The sequence below is a fragment of the Xenopus laevis genome, chromosome 4L (assembly GCF_017654675.1).
Source record: "Xenopus laevis strain J_2021 chromosome 4L, Xenopus_laevis_v10.1, whole genome shotgun sequence".
NCBI lineage: Eukaryota > Metazoa > Chordata > Amphibia > Anura > Pipidae > Xenopus > Xenopus laevis.
In genome coordinates this window covers 31,089,351-31,105,892 of record NC_054377.1, presented here as the reverse complement: position 1 = coordinate 31,105,892, position 16,542 = coordinate 31,089,351, and the positions used below count along the sequence as shown (strand labels likewise).

Here is a 16,542-nt window from a genome sequence, read left to right as displayed (position 1 = left end):
TACATAGAGCATAAAATCAGTCTTCTTACATTATATTACTTGCGTTTGTTTTTTAATCCAGATTAAGCAAATACTACAGCACTTGTTTCAATTTAGAATGGTGTAAAAAGTAATTTATTTGTGTTTGAAATATTTTATTTGGTTTTCACAATAAACCATAAAAATCAATATGATAACAAATAGTATGCAGAATAAGAAGATAACAAATAATTTATTTAATGGTGGGACACAGTGAGCTAGATGATTGTCTTGATAAAGTTCTCTTTATCTCTAGCTAATTCCTCTTAACAGAACGGTTGTCCTTCTCTTGATTGTGTCCCCCAATTAGAAAATCAGAAAAACTGAGGTGATGCCCTGATCAGATCTGCCCGTTGCACTTATCTGCCCTTAACCCCATTTTCCAGAAAACCCTGTTTTCATAGACATGGGTCTACGAATCAAGATTACAATTCTCCTTTTGAACTCTAAATCAGCCCAAAATCCAAAAATATAATAAAAATAATCAATTGATCATCTAGGAATATTGGCAAGCATGGCGTGATACTGAAACACCGACAGATGCATTTACACTTAGGGGGTTATTTATTAAGGTTCGAGTTGTGTTTTCCATGAAATTCATGTTTTCAAAGGTGATTTTTTTTGGCCAAAATTCACATTTTCATGTTAAGAAAAAAAACTCGAATATTTCGAGATTTATTATACCCTGACGCTGGAAATAGCTCAAATCGGAAAATACAGCATTTAAAACCTATTGAGTCAATGGCAGAGATCCCTGGAACCATTTGAAGATGTTAATAGTCTTCATGATGTTTGAGGTTTTTTTTTTTTGGTTTTTTTTTGAGAGTTTTGCCTGAAAAATAGATCCGCTGAAAATTGGATCAATTCGAGTTTTCAGGTTTCGCAACTGGAACTTGCTGATTCAAATTTTTTGCATTCGAGTTTTTTCTTAAATAAAAAGTGAGTGAGTTTATTCGAGATAAAAAAACCTTTGATAAATAACCCCCTAAAGTGTGTATATATATATATATATATATATATATATATATAGAAAAAACAAAGAAAGTCTTTCGCACACCTTCCAATATTAACAATAACCAGGTGCTGCTGTCTTGTCAATTATGTAAAATTCCGGTTGTAGTTAACAGCGCACACTGGGATTCTTTAAAAGATTAATTTATTTATCAAATATTAAAATTCACACGTATCGACGTTTCGGTCCGGATCTTGGACCGTTTTCAAGATGCAACATGTGATTACAAACAGCATTTTATACCCTCACCTAATGCAAGACAGGAAATGAGATCACCGACATACATCACACATAGCAGACAATAAGGGCTGTCACAGTGTAAATTGTTATTGATTCGTAATTGCCTTACACCAAGGCAATAACTTTGTATCCACCCTAGCTGTATAATATTTATGTATAATCATAGTTAAACAATCATTGCTACATAGTTCGACAGACTTGTTGTCCTTTAAAAACAAAAATGCAGAAGAAATTGTTTACATTTAAGTAAACCTCATCTTTCACTGAGGAAACATGAGAGGGACAACTGTTCATTGAGACCGTTTGGCATCATGGTATTAAGTTTTTTTATCCAAAAGCATTCTCTCTGGAGAAGCATTTTAGACCTATCACCACCTCTCCGAGGTGGTGGTATGTGATCTATGGCAATATATTTAAAAGTGGGTAAACGGTGCCCTTTTTCCAGAAAATGTTTCGCCACTGGTTTCGTTGTGCAGTTGTCCCTGAAAGCAGTACTGATCGCTGAACGATGGGCATCCATCCGGAGCCGTAAGGTGAGATCTGTCTTCCCCACATAAGAAAGGCCGCAAGGACAGGTGATTAAATAAATTCAGTTTACACAATTTATTAGTCAAAACAGATCCTACTCAGAGCTACCAACCAGCACGGACAGGATGGTTAGCCGACCGTAAAATGGGTTGCTTTAGATGTCCCACATGTACATCTTGCAGATACATGAGCCCTAACCAAAGCTTTTTACATCCACATACGGGGAAAAGATTTGCTATACGATCCCACATCACATGTACCACCACACATGTTATTTATTTAATCACCTGTCCTTGCGGCCTTTCTTATGTGGGGAAGACAGATCTCACCTTACGGCTCCGGATGGATGCCCATCGTTCAGCGATCAGTACTGCTTTCAGGGACAACTGCACAACGAAACCAGTGGCGAAACATTTTCTGGAAAAAGGGCACCGTTTACCCACTTTTAAATATATTGCCATAGATCACATACCACCACCTCGGAGAGGTGGTGATAGGTCTAAAATGCTTCTCCAGAGAGAATGCTTTTGGATAAAAAAACTTAATACCATGATGTCAAACGGTCTCAATGAACAGTTGTCCCTCTCATGTTTCCTCAGTGAAAGATGAGGTTTACTTAAATGTAAACAATTTCTTCTGCATTTTTGTTTTTAAAGGACAACAAGTCTGTCGAACTATGTAGCAATGATTGTTTAACTATGATACAATTTGATACCAATGTGCAACTAAGTATAAATATTATACAGCTAGGGTGGATACAAAGTTATAGCCTTGGTGTAAGGCAATTACGAATCAATAACAATTTACACTGTGACAGCCCTTATTGTCTGCTATGTGTGATGTATGTCGGTGATCTCATTTCCTGTCTTGCATTAGGTGAGGGTATAAAATGCTGTTTGTAATCACATGTTGCATCTTGAAAACGGTCCAAGATCCGGACCGAAACGTCGATACGTGTGAATTTTAATATTTGATAAATAAATTAATCTTTTAAAGAATCCCAGTGTGCGCTGTTAACTACAACCGGAATTTTATATATATATAATATATATATATATATATATATATATTATATATATATATATATATATATATATATATATATATATATATATATATATATATATATATATATATATATATATATATATATATAGAAAAATGGCAAAAAAAGGACCAGCACTCCGTGTTCCAAGAAAGTCAAAATGGTTTATTCAAAACTCACAGTGTCTCCAACGTTTCGACCCTCTTTGGGGTCTTTATCAAGGATAAATCCTTGATAAAGACCCCAAAGAGGGTCGAAACGTTGGAGACACTGTGAGTTTTGAATAAACCATTTTGACTTTCTTGGAACACGGAGTGCTGGTCCTTTTTTGCCATTTTTCTATATAACCATATTTGGCCATGCACCCGGCATAAAAACGCATGTGAAGGAGTGCGGGTATTTTTCTATAATCCTGCTATATATATATATATATATATATATATATATATATATATATATATATATATATATATATATATATATATAAAAAATCTGGGTGTTGGATCAAAAGTAATATATAAACTTGTTCAAAGATCCGGTTTTCTTGTAACATGTCATTAATAAATTAATCCGGATTAATGACATGTAACAAACTAACAAACACTACTTTGAATCACAAAAAAAGTAGAAGTGCAGATCTTTAAACAAATCTATATATATATATATATATATATATATATATATATATATATATATATATATATATATATATATATATATATATATATATATATATACATACATACATACATATACATATATATACACACACACACACACACACACACTTCAGGTGGTGCACCCTTAGTTGACAGGTTCAATTTACACTATACAAGAACAGAAAAGGACTTTGGGAGAAAACAATATGCAGCAGATAAAGGACATTTAGATCAGGAAAACACTTCTAAGGGTATGCAACAAATGCCAATTCAGGTAGAGGACAAAAAAATAAATGTTAAGAAGAGTCTGAAAAGGCCTGAAAACATAACTTGAGTCAAGAACAAAGACACAAGAATAACTTGTGCTTTGTCTTACAGAAAGAATGTTTTTAGCTTTACTCCCAGTATTGCAGGTTTTAAAGTATATCCTCTAAACTAGGCTGATTAATCGATGATCATGACATTCTGATGGATCCATTCATACATTTGACAGATCACCTCTGCTTATGCAGAGATATCATTAAACCTAGCTATGAACTAGTGAAATATAGATTGTGGTGTCCAGTTAGGCTGTGAATCTGAAATGGGACAATTGTGACTATCAATCAGCGTAAAATCAGTTATTATATTGGGATTTTGTTGCTTGCTAATGTAATAATGTAATGAAACTTGAAGCCAACTCCATAAAAGGGGTATGCATTATCTATACCCAGAGTCAATTCAGCAGTATGACATATACTAATTGATTTTAAAAAGATTTGGTCTCAGCCTATAATGTACACATATAAGCTCATTTATCTGTAACACAAAAACGTGATTCTTAAAGAGGGAGCAAGGGGAAATAAAAACATGAACTTGCACATAACCTGAAAGATTAAATAACATTTGAGGAGCTATTTTCATTAATTTAGTTATAAATATTTGAAAATATATATATATAAATATATATACATGTGTGTGTTTTTTTCACAATTTAAAAAAAAAAACATGCAGTGAAAAAGAAATGTGAATATACTCAAGAAAATTCTTTGGAACCTCGAATTGTCAATATTTATTTAAGAAAAAACCTGCAAAAAGTGGCCAGAAAAACTCTGCAAGTAAAAGCTGGTGAGGTTTAATAGAAATCAGTGGGAATGGCCTCTAACAATTTTATTTATTTATTTTCCCAGGTCATTAAAACATTTGAATGTCTTTAGCCTCATTGAAATTTAATGGAACAATTCTCGCTGCCATGCAACTTTTATTCCTTTGAAAAACAGTGCATGTGGGAATATTCTGTTGCAGTTATTTTCTTAAATTTGACTAGTTTGAAAGTAAATCCACAGTGATTCCAACAATCATTCTACCACTCTTTAGCCATACATTAATGTCCACAGATACAATTAACAAGGCCCTTGTGCACAAAAGCCTGTGTGTCAAGAAGTTATGCTAAACCCTTAAGCAGAAATGTAAGTGACCAAAGAGGTTCTATTATCTAGGTATAGTAGATTGTAGTAGCTAAAACTAATAAGTTACAACACAATGAAGACTTACCTTAATGACATCCCCAAGGATTTTATTGGCTTCAGCATAAGCCTTCTTTACTTCCTTGAATTTGTTGCCTAGTCCCATACTGTGGGCCTGGAAGTGAAGGTTGGTGTACTGGCCTCCAGGGATTTCATTTTCATACACATCGGCATTGCCAGATTTCATGGTGGCAGTGCAGTCAAAAGCGGAATAAAGACCACGGGCTACTTCCCAGTATTCACTGTAATCGAACACTTTCTCAAGTTGAATGCCTTAGGAGATATAAAGAAGGCTCTTACACATGGTTAAACTTTGATGAAGACGGCAGAAGTGAAAAGTGGTGGGTGGACTGGATGCCTGAGCAAAAGTCAACTTGACAGTGATTAGTAATGTGGATATTTTTAATAGCTGGCGTTGAAACTGCAGTCTTCCTTTAATAGAACAGCACTGTGGTATCACGGGCCAAGTAACAGAAAGCCTTTGACGACAAATGATTAAAGTAATCATTTTAAGTAACTATATATCTCTCTACCTGTTGATCTCTCTGCCTCAATGGTCTGTCTTAGGACCTCTTCTGTCTCTTTACTTTCTCTCTCCTAGTGACCTTCTCACATCTTTCAGCTTCTCCTATCATCTTTATGCAAATGACACAAATCTTCCTTTCCTGCCCTGATCTCAAACAATCGATTCAGGCAAATGTCATGCCATACCTTACTGCTGTAGGATCTAGGATGGCTGCTCGCCACATTCAGCTTAACATGTCCAAGACTGAGCTGCTTATATTCAAACCTGCCCCCCTTGCTCTGTTTATCATTACAGTTGAAAACATCCCCCTACATCCAGTCTCCCAAGGCAGGTCTCTTAAATTCGCAGCACCCATTACATCCCTCACCAGAACATGCCAGTTTTTGAAAAAACATTTCTTTTAAACATTGGGAAAATACACCCTTTCCTCTGCCTCACCACTATTAAAACACTGGTCCAGGCCCTCCTACTTTCCATGATAGACTACTGTAACATATTACTAATTGGTTTACCTGAATGACATCTCCTCACTGCTGCAGCCCGTATTATCTCAACCACTTTTCATTCAAAGCCCTTCATTCTTGTGCTCCGCTCTATATATCAGCTTTCATCTACCCATTCACTCCATCTTAGGCCTTGTGGCTGCTTGAGGAATCCATAAAACCTTTCATTGATTGCATCCCATCTATGGAATGCTCTATCATCTTGCATCAGGAAAGCACTCACACTAAAACTTCTCTAAGCTCCTTAAAAAACACCTTCTAGATGAAGTACTTTGGTAGACTTCCACTACAGCAACACAACCTTAACCTGTGCACTTTTACCCCCTGTTTGTTTCATTCCCTAATAGATTGTAAGCTCCTTGGAGCAGGGACCTCATCCCAACTGTGCATTAAAAGCTTTAAGATCTGTTGTATACCTTAATATAACTATACCCCTGTTAATGTTCACACTTTGTAAAGCACTGGGTAAAATTGTGGCACTATATAAATACATACAAAGTATGGATGTCCCCTCACACTGTCTGCCTTTATTGCATCCCAAACTCATTATTTGCATTTACAAGATAATCCATAAAATGTGTTATTTTCTGCCTTGTAATACATTCTGGCCATACCTCCTTGCCCTTACAATGTTCTAGTAAAATATATATAGGCATATACCATGAGTTTGGTTATTCTTCTGAAGAACTATTCCTTATATCTGACCAAGATCAGTGAAGTGAAATCATAACTTTATGCTTTCAACTGTACATCAAAGCATCGAACTTGATTTTTATTTCTAATACCTGTCGCCCTTGCAGTGCTCAAAGTGGAGGTTTCCAAAACGTAATCCTCCAAAAGATATTCGTCTGAATACTGATATTAGTTTCTGAATTTAGAATTGTGCAGAAAATTAATAAATGTTCAGTGCCTAATATTATTTATTACCTGTGTCCTGATCTGTGCCCTTAGCACATGCCACAAGTGCTCCCATGCTAGGCTGTGAGGTCATCCCAGACATAGAATCAACTGCCACATCTACAATGTCCGCTCCTGCATGTGCACATGCCAACATAGATGCCACACCAGCTCCTGCAGTGTCATGTGTGTGGACATGGATGGGAACATTGGGAAACTTGTCTCGCAATGCACGGATCAGCATGTCTGAAGCTTTGGGTTTTAGAAGTCCAGCCATATCCTGCATTGAAATTAAAAACAAATGTACTGCAAGTTACACACAAAGCTACTCACTGACTGCATAAAAAATAAGAATGTAGGATTCGGTTCATGATTTGGCCCTTAGTGTTTAGCCAAACCTAAACCAAACTCTAAATGCATTGTGAATGCAGCCGCCAACTGTCAGCAACCAAATGTAATCAGAAGATGTATGGATTCAGTGCGATCCCAAAAGATTAAAACAAAATCACCTATAGTTGTAAATAATTCTGGAAGCAATAAAGGATTGTTGAACTCATCAATTCTATAGTTTTTAATATGCAAATGATACATTAGATTATAAGAAATGGCCAAAAAAGTCTAAAATAATATGTTTTCTTTTAAATAGAATGCACACATAGAATGTCTAGTTTTTATGGGATTGACAACATCATTTTGTTATGAGGTTACGCCTGTGTTCTGTTGCGGATTCTGCTTCCCACTCATGCTTTTTACTAACAATATTTATTAGAAAACAAGTATGTTTTGTCACTAGGGTATAAAGCTATTGTCTACATATATTTTCTGTTATTTTTAATAAACATCCTCTTGCTCTATCAGCGTCTTGGTAAAAAGGAAATGTATTTTCAATAAGCATGAGAATTCTTTATACATTCTGCTTTGGGTCTTGGCCTCAATAAAAAGCTTTGGTTTCACTCATCACTTCTAAACCATAATTTGGATTTTGGCATGCTTTATAAATACAAGCCAAAAAAAACAATAACCTTTCCCACTTCTCCCTCACTGCATTGTCAAATTTAAAGGGTCATTAACCATCAATCAATTGTATTGTTAATGTTGTACAGAGTTCCCTATAATTTATTTTTGCCTATGTTTGCAAAGTTTAACTTTCATGTTTACACAAAGGGACTTATTTATCATACTGTGTAGAACAAATAACATTGAAAAAAACCCATTGTAAAACGCTGTGTAAAATAAATGATAAATATATTTAGGTGTGTGTTTTATTTTATGCTTTGAATGCAGTAAATGCAGACTTGTTTGTTTTTCTATATAATATATTTGCGGCAGTAAACAATATATATATATATATATATATATATATATATATATATATATATATATATATATATATATATATATATATATATATATATATATATATATATATATATATATATATATATATATATATATATATAAATTAATAGAAATTTACCCCAGCACTCCAACATATAGCCCCCTGGGAAACCTATTTTTGCACAACTGAACTGTAACTAACACAAAAAAGAGACACTTTTAGTTACAAAGTTTGTACAAAGCATGCATAAGCTGACGCGCCCCGTCAAGGCAGTGTCCGTGCGTCAGTCCTATCCTAAGTGAAAAAAGTATTATCTTTGGGGGGAGAAAGATCATACCTGCTTTTCTCTTTGTCTAGCATGATCTCTTCCAAAGACACCATTAAGCGGGGGTTGGGAGAGCAAGCATCAAGGAGAGCGCCACCTCCCCATATATAATATAATTAAATCAAAAAATGCAGCTCAATCCCTTTTTATTGGGTGCACATGGGTACGGCTTGATATACAAATTAATAGAAATTTACCCCAGCACTCCAACATATAGCCCCCTGGGAAACCTATTTTTGCACAACTGAACTGTAACTAACACAAAAAAGAGACACTTTTAGTTACAAAGTTTGTACAAAGCATGCATAAGCTGACGCGCCCCGTCAAGGCAGTGTCCGTGCGTCAGTCCTATCCTAAGTGAAAAAAGTATTATCTTTGGGGGGAGAAAGATCATACCTGCTTTTCTCTTTGTCTAGCATGATCTCTTCCAAAGACACCATTAAGCGGGGGTTGGGAGAGCAAGCATCAAGGAGAGCGCCACCTCCCCATATATAATATAATTAAATCAAAAAAATGCAGCTCAATCCCTTTTTATTGGGTGCACATGGGTACGGCTTGAAAGTTTGTACAAAGCATGCATAAGCTGACGCGCCCCGTCAAGGCAGTGTCCGTGCGTCAGTCCTATCCTAAGTGAAAAAAGTATTATCTTTTTTCATAATACTTTTTTCACTTAGGATAGGACTGACGCACGGACACTGCCTTGACGGGGCGCGTCAGCTTATGCATGCTTTGTACAAACTTTGTAACTAAAAGTGTCTCTTTTTTGTGTTAGTTACAGTTCAGTTGTGCAAAAATAGGTTTCCCAGGGGGCTATATGTTGGAGTGCTGGGGTAAATTTCTATTAATTTGTATATCAAGCCGTACCCATGTGCACCCAATAAAAAGGGATTGAGCTGCATTTTTTGATTTAATTATATTATATATGGGAGGTGGCGCTCTCCTTGATGCTTGCTCTCCCAACCCCCGCTTAATGGTGTCTTTGGAAGAGATCATGCTAGACAAAGAGAAAAGCAGGTATGATCTTTCTCCCCCCAAAGATAATACTTTTTTCACTTAGGATAGGACTGACGCACGGACACTGCCTTGACGGGGCGCGTCAGCTTATGCATGCTTTGTACAAACTTTGTAACTAAAAGTGTCTCTTTTTTGTGTTAGTTACAGTTCAGTTGTGCAAAAATAGGTTTCCCAGGGGGCTATATGTTGGAGTGCTGGGGTAAATTTCTATTAATTTGTATATCAAGCCGTACCCATGTGCACCCAATAAAAAGGGATTGAGCTGCATTTTTTTGATTTAATTATATTATATATGGGGAGGTGGCGCTCTCCTTGATGCTTGCTCTCCCAACCCCCGCTTAATGGTGTCTTTGGAAGAGATCATGCTAGACAAAGAGAAAAGCAGGTATGATCTTTCTCCCCCCAAAGATAATACTTTTTTCACTTAGGATAGGACTGACGCACGGACACTGCCTTGACGGGGCGCGTCAGCTTATGCATGCTTTGTACAAACTTTGTAACTAAAAGTGTCTCTTTTTTGTGTTAGTTACAGTTCAGTTGTGCAAAAATAGGTTTCCCAGGGGGCTATATGTTGGAGTGCTGGGGTAAATTTCTATTAATTTGTATATCAAGCCGTACCCATGTGCACCCAATAAAAAGGGATTGAGCTGCATTTTTTTGATTTAATTATATTATATATGGGGAGGTGGCGCTCTCCTTGATGCTTGCTCTCCCAACCCCCGCTTAATGGTGTCTTTGGAAGAGATCATGCTAGACAAAGAGAAAAGCAGGTATGATCTTTCTCCCCCCAAAGATAATACTTTTTTCACTTAGGATAGGACTGACGCACGGACACTGCCTTGACGGGGCGCGTCAGCTTATGCATGCTTTGTACAAACTTTGTAACTAAAAGTGTCTCTTTTTTGTGTTAGTTACAGTTCAGTTGTGCAAAAATAGGTTTCCCAGGGGGCTATATGTTGGAGTGCTGGGGTAAATTTCTATTAATTTGTATATCAAGCCGTACCCATGTGCACCCAATAAAAAGGGATTGAGCTGCATTTTTTTGATTTAATTATATTATATATATATATATATATATATATATATATATATATATATATATATATATATATATATATATATATATATATATAGTCTCGTATGTAACAATAAAACTTTTTACATTTTTACTTAAGACCTGAGAGTGCGGATCTTCGTTGCTGAATATAAAATATATATATATATATATATATATATATATATATATATATATATACTTGAAAATCAATTAAAGGTTTTTATTACAAAGAGGGAAGACCTGAGGTTTCGGTCAGCAATCTGACTTTTCTCAAAGTTAATATACAAACAAACTGTGCCCTTTTTAACCCCTAGTGCGGAAAATGTACAACAAAAAAACAGAAAGGTTGTCCCAAATACACCATTTTATCCAAATAATCCACATATTTAAAAATGATTTCCCTTATATCTGTAAAAATAAAACAGTACATTATACTTGATCCAAACTAAGATATATATAATAATCCTCATTGAAAGCAAAACCAGTCTTTTGAATTTATTTAATGTTTACATGATTTTCTAGTACACTTAAGGTATGAAGATCAAAATTATGGAAAGATTCCTTATCAGGAAAATCCCAGGTCCTGAGCATTCTGGATAACAAGTCCCATACCTGTGTATATGTATATCAAGGAGAAGATACAGTCATATGAAAAAGTTTGGGGACCCCTCTCATTCTGAATAATAATTTACTCTACTTTCAACAAAAAAATATAACAGTGGTATCTTGAGTACTGGGGTGCTTTCTGAACAAAGATTTTCAGTGAAGCAGTATTCAGTTGTATGAAATTAAATCAAATGTGAAAAACTGTCTGTGCAAAAATTTGGGTACCCTTGTAACTTGAATGCATGTAACTGCTCAATACTGATTACTGGCAACACCAAACTGGTTGGATTAGCTCATTAAAGGGATACTGTCATGGGAAAACGTGCTTTTTTCAAAATGCATCAGTTAATAGTGCTGCTCCAGCAGAATTCTGCATTGAAATCCATTTTTCAAAAGAGCAAACAGATTTTGTTATATTCAATTTTGAAATCTGACATGGGGCTAGACATATTGTCAATTTCCCAGCTGCCACAAGTCATGTGACTTGTGCTCTGATAAACTTCAATCACTCTTTACTGCTGTACTGCAAGTTGGAGTGATATCACCCCCTCCCTCCCCCGCCCCCCCAGCAGCCTAACAACAGAACAATGGAAAGGTAATGAGATAGCAGCTCCCTAACACAAGATAACAGCGCCCTGGAAGACTTAAGAACAGCATTTAATAGTAGAAGCCAAGTCCCACTGAGACTGAGACTGATTCAGTTACATTAAGTAGGAGAAATAACAGCCTGCCAGAAAGCAATTCCATCCTAAAGTGCAGGCACAAGTCACATGACTGGGGTAGCTGGGAAACTGACAAAATGTCTAGCCCCATGTCAGATTTCAAAATTGAATATAAAACAAATTTGTTTGCTCTTTTGAGAAATGGATTTCAGTGCAGAATTCTGCTAGAGCAGCACTATTAACTGATGTGTTTTCCCTCCTAACGTTTGATATAACTACAGTATCTTTCATCTTGGCTGAAAAGGTAAATATCCATTACTTTTACAGACTTACCCAATTTTATTACTACAATCTGCAGGAGGAAGGGGTTCTTTAAGAAGAGATAGTAGAACTAGAAGAGACCTGCTTATGTTCTAGATGAGAAAACGAATGCTAAAAGGTACTGAAAGTTCTTATGTTGACCCAGGGAAAAAAAAAGTCATACAGAAGTGCTGGGATCCACAAATATTTGTGGCTCCGTAGTGTGTTTTCTCTAATGCAATATTTATCATGTTTAAATAAGGAATGTGCCATTTCTACTCATTATGTTATATTTCCTGAAGAAAAGATTGATAAATGATATGATACCTTGATACACAAGATGTGAGTTCCAGCTTTAACCAGCTCTTCTGCCAGGTTCACATAGTAGTCCAGAGTATATTTAGTGCGGGTTGGATCAGCCACATCACCTGTGTAGGAGATGGCAGCTTCTACCACTCCACCTGCCCGACCGGCTGCTTCCATACCCAGGATCATGTTAGGCAGGTAGTTAAGAGAGTCAAAGACCCTAAAGATATCCATCCCATTTTCTTTTGCAACCTCACAAAATCTGCAATACAAAGTTGGTTGGAAAATCAGAAAAGCAATTCCTTGTAGTTCTGACATAGACTAGCATTTAATAATTTGAGCCAATGCAATAATAATAATGTATTTAATAGCATGCAGTGGGAAGCACGGCAGTAAGTCAGTGGTTCCCAATAGGTGGGTTGCCCCTCTTAAGGACTGTAGCCTTGTGATCTAGCGTTTCTTCTTGACTTTTACTGTACTTAGATATTATTACAGGGGGCACATTATTCCCCACATAATACACACGTTTCAGTAATCTGACACTAGTAATATAATAAAGTGATGGTTTAAAATAATATATTTTACAGGTCATTCACAGATGTGTATCATGCTATATTCCACTTCAACATCATTTAATTTTTTAGCACTAACAAGTTATGCAGTACTTTTGAATAATTAACAGAGGACATCAATTACTAAGCAAGGGTTAAAATAGGGTCTGAGAGAACACTGTTCATAAGGACATACAAAGGTTTCTTGCATACAACCTTTAAGCAGACTTCCTAACAGGCAATAATACAGATACAGGTAATAAAACAGATTCCTCAGACTCACTTGAAGACTGCATTATCTGGGTAGTTGGTATAACCTACGGCATTTGCTCCTCTAAGTAGCATTTGGAAGGGAATATTGGGAATGAGTTCCCTTAACTCCTGTAAGCGTTTCCATGGACATTCATAAAGAAAGCGCATTGCAACATCAAATGTGGCACCTATAAAAAAATATATATATATTTATTTCTATTTTTATATTAAGCCACCCACTCCAACCAAGCCCGCCCCAATAACTGTAACGATCTATGCCTTCATATTCTGATGCAGCTAGGCCATCTTTTGAGTGCCGGAAGGGTTAATTTGCAAACAATAAGCAAATTGGCATTAATAGTAGTAACCCATGTCAGCTAATAAGATTTCTGCTTTCATTATTCTTCCTGCAGCTAGCTGAACATAGCTAAGCACTTATTGGTTGTTATGTATTACTGCCCAGGTGCAAACTTGTCAGGCATTAGTAAATTAACCAGAATCGCCTTGCACATGCTCAGTGAGCTGTGAGCTGCGAGTCTAAGTTTAGAGGTCATTAGAAATCATCCAAACACCAGAAACTGTGTTTACGTCTGTTAGAGAAGCTGATGCTGTTATTAATAAATTATGATGCAGAATGCAATGGTTGATATGCTGCCATGCAACAAGAATCTGAATAAATAATTACACTTTTATTGTGATTTTCCAATATATACATACACATAAATAAAGGATTTATTTTTCTTTCTTTTTTTATTACTGTGAGCCATTAACTAAGCTCAGGTAACTAACAGCAGCCCAGAGTACGTACTGTGAATCAGCAGAAACAGAAAAGAAGATGGGAGCTGCATCTTCAGAGGCACATATCCTTATTGCTAAAGAACAGTGAAGGCCTTGAGCTGGTTCAGAAGCCCAAAGCATAAGGGGCAGCATATTTAGCAGTTTAGTTCTCCTTTTGAAATTAACTTTCCACTCAAAAAAACGTTTTAGTATAATGGAAGGAAATGTAATCCTAAACAACATTTCAATACATAATTTTAGCAGTGTTTTTTATTTGTCACTGTAAGTCAAATTTAAAGCAGTATATTTCTGTCTTTTTATATGCTCTGCATTTTTGGTTCTGACTCCTGAAACAATGTAATAGCTAGCCAGCAGTTACATCTGGTATGACTTTGTCCTTGCAGTGATGCTTCTGGGTCAGAAGCAGTTAATAGAAACAGATTACATGATGCTTTCAAATGCAATGTATTTTGTATTTAATGCAATGTACTTTTAATGCAATGCACTTTGTATTTGAAAGGTGCTAGAACACACCCAAATAAAACAACCCTACCCCACAGTGCTGAAAACTTGTCCTTAGAAAAAGTGGTGGGTTAAAGTATCTCCTCTATATTGTCCCCAGGTTTCTGTAGTTCTTTTACAATTGCTAGATTATTATTGATGCATTACAGCATTCAGCCTGGCTTAAAATTTGTTTATATGCTATAAATAAATCACAATAACATAAAGGCAAAAAATATTTTAACTCTTATCTACACTTTCTGAACTGGTCTGCTCTAAAAAAATATCTAGAGGCCAGCTCCAAAATATAGCCAGTCATGCCAAAGTGCATATAACCTCCACTCCTCATGCAGTAGCTATTTTCACAGGCCTCTAGTATCTGTCCCAGTGAATTAAGCTTCATGTTCTGTCCCTCGTCATCTTATCAGTTTAAAACTCACTGGGTAATACATAAACCTTTTCACAATATGCTTTATGCAGCATTTACTGTACTTTGAGAAATAATTCATATATCTATAGCTGTATATAAACACTGCATAATATCTACTTGTAACAATTTTATAAAACAATACAAAATGACCATACGTTTGCAATCAACAGCTAATTAGTGCCTCACCTCCCCAGTTTTCTAAGCTGAAAAGATTGTTGAAGTTATGCGACACAAAAGGAGCAATCTTTTTAAGGTCATGTGTGCGTACACGGGTTGCAAGAAGAGACTGGTGGGCATCTCTGAAGGTTGTATCCATAAGTAATAAGCCTTTATGCTGTCGTATAGCTTTAGCAAAACCTTCAGGACCCTCACGCAGGAGAATATCACGGAAGCCAGGAGGTGGCTCATCTAAGAGAAATAAATAAAAGGACATATAGTACATTATGTATTCAAGCACAGTATCTAATTTATTGTTATTATTTGTGTTCATAAAGTGGAAACACGCAGTTCTCATCATCTTCTGTGAAAATGCCTAAATTGTAGCATCTCTGAAGCCGAGTGGTCTTGCATCACTTAGAAAGTGTGATAAATGGGATTTTGACATCATTAAAATTCTACTGTAGCTCAGGTAAATAGTAAGAAACAAGAAGCGATGTTAGAACTTCTCTGAATATCTGATGCATTATCTTCATAGACCATAACGGTTTCTGAAAATACTTACTCATTGGGATTGGAGGTATGACAGGGTCTACAGAGGATGGACTTGCCTTAACTGGTATCGGCGTAGTTGGCCCATTGACCATTACATGACCTAAAAGATGAAATAGAAAAAAATAGATTATTTCATGCCACTTTTAAAGATGAATAAATCACTTTGAGGAAGAAGATCATGCCTGATGAATTACTACCTACCTAGATAATGCAGGAGTTTTTGAGCTCTGTTTTGCACGGGTTTCAAATTGAAGAGGTCTGGATTTTCATCAATAAACTGAGTGTCTACTGTACCATGGAGAAACTGATTATTGTTCAAGACGTTTTGCAGGAAGGGAATATTGGTCTAGGTGACAAAAAAATTATCAAAGCCGACATTAATTACTTTTGAATATGCTAAATTAAACATCAACTGAAGTTGAGATTTCACCTGTAACAATGCTCATTAATATTACAATGTCCCAATGAGCTTTGGTGCCATAAATTATGACACAACCGTACGGAAAATAAATCACCAACATATTATACATATGCAGAGCTTAGACGCACAAAGGAATCCATATTGGCATTTTGTTTAATCACTCCAAGACACAGTCAGAAAACTGCCTTTTAAACATAAATTATGTGAATGTTGAAGTGCTGGAGAAATGAAACTGCATCACTGCAGGTACAATGTTATTAACATTATTATTAACATGTATTTATATAGTGCCAACATATTTCGCAGTGCTGCTCTACACAGAATCCAAATGATATCTCCCCCTTAAGGATTTTCTTT

General features: G+C 35.9%; 1 protein-coding gene across 1 annotated transcript in view; it reads right to left on the bottom strand.

The window, feature by feature from the left end:
* Positions 1–16,542, bottom strand: part of pc.1.L (pyruvate carboxylase, gene 1 L homeolog) — a gene marked incomplete at its 5' end in the record, with an annotated part of 159,199 nt that overhangs the window by 7,699 nt on the left and 134,958 nt on the right. The window contains 7 exon segments of the mRNA NM_001089757.1: positions 5,036–5,280; positions 6,964–7,213; positions 12,564–12,804; positions 13,377–13,533; positions 15,240–15,461; positions 15,775–15,864; positions 15,966–16,110. Coding sequence (NP_001083226.1) covers positions 5,036–5,280; positions 6,964–7,213; positions 12,564–12,804; positions 13,377–13,533; positions 15,240–15,461; positions 15,775–15,864; positions 15,966–16,110 — 1,350 coding nt within the window.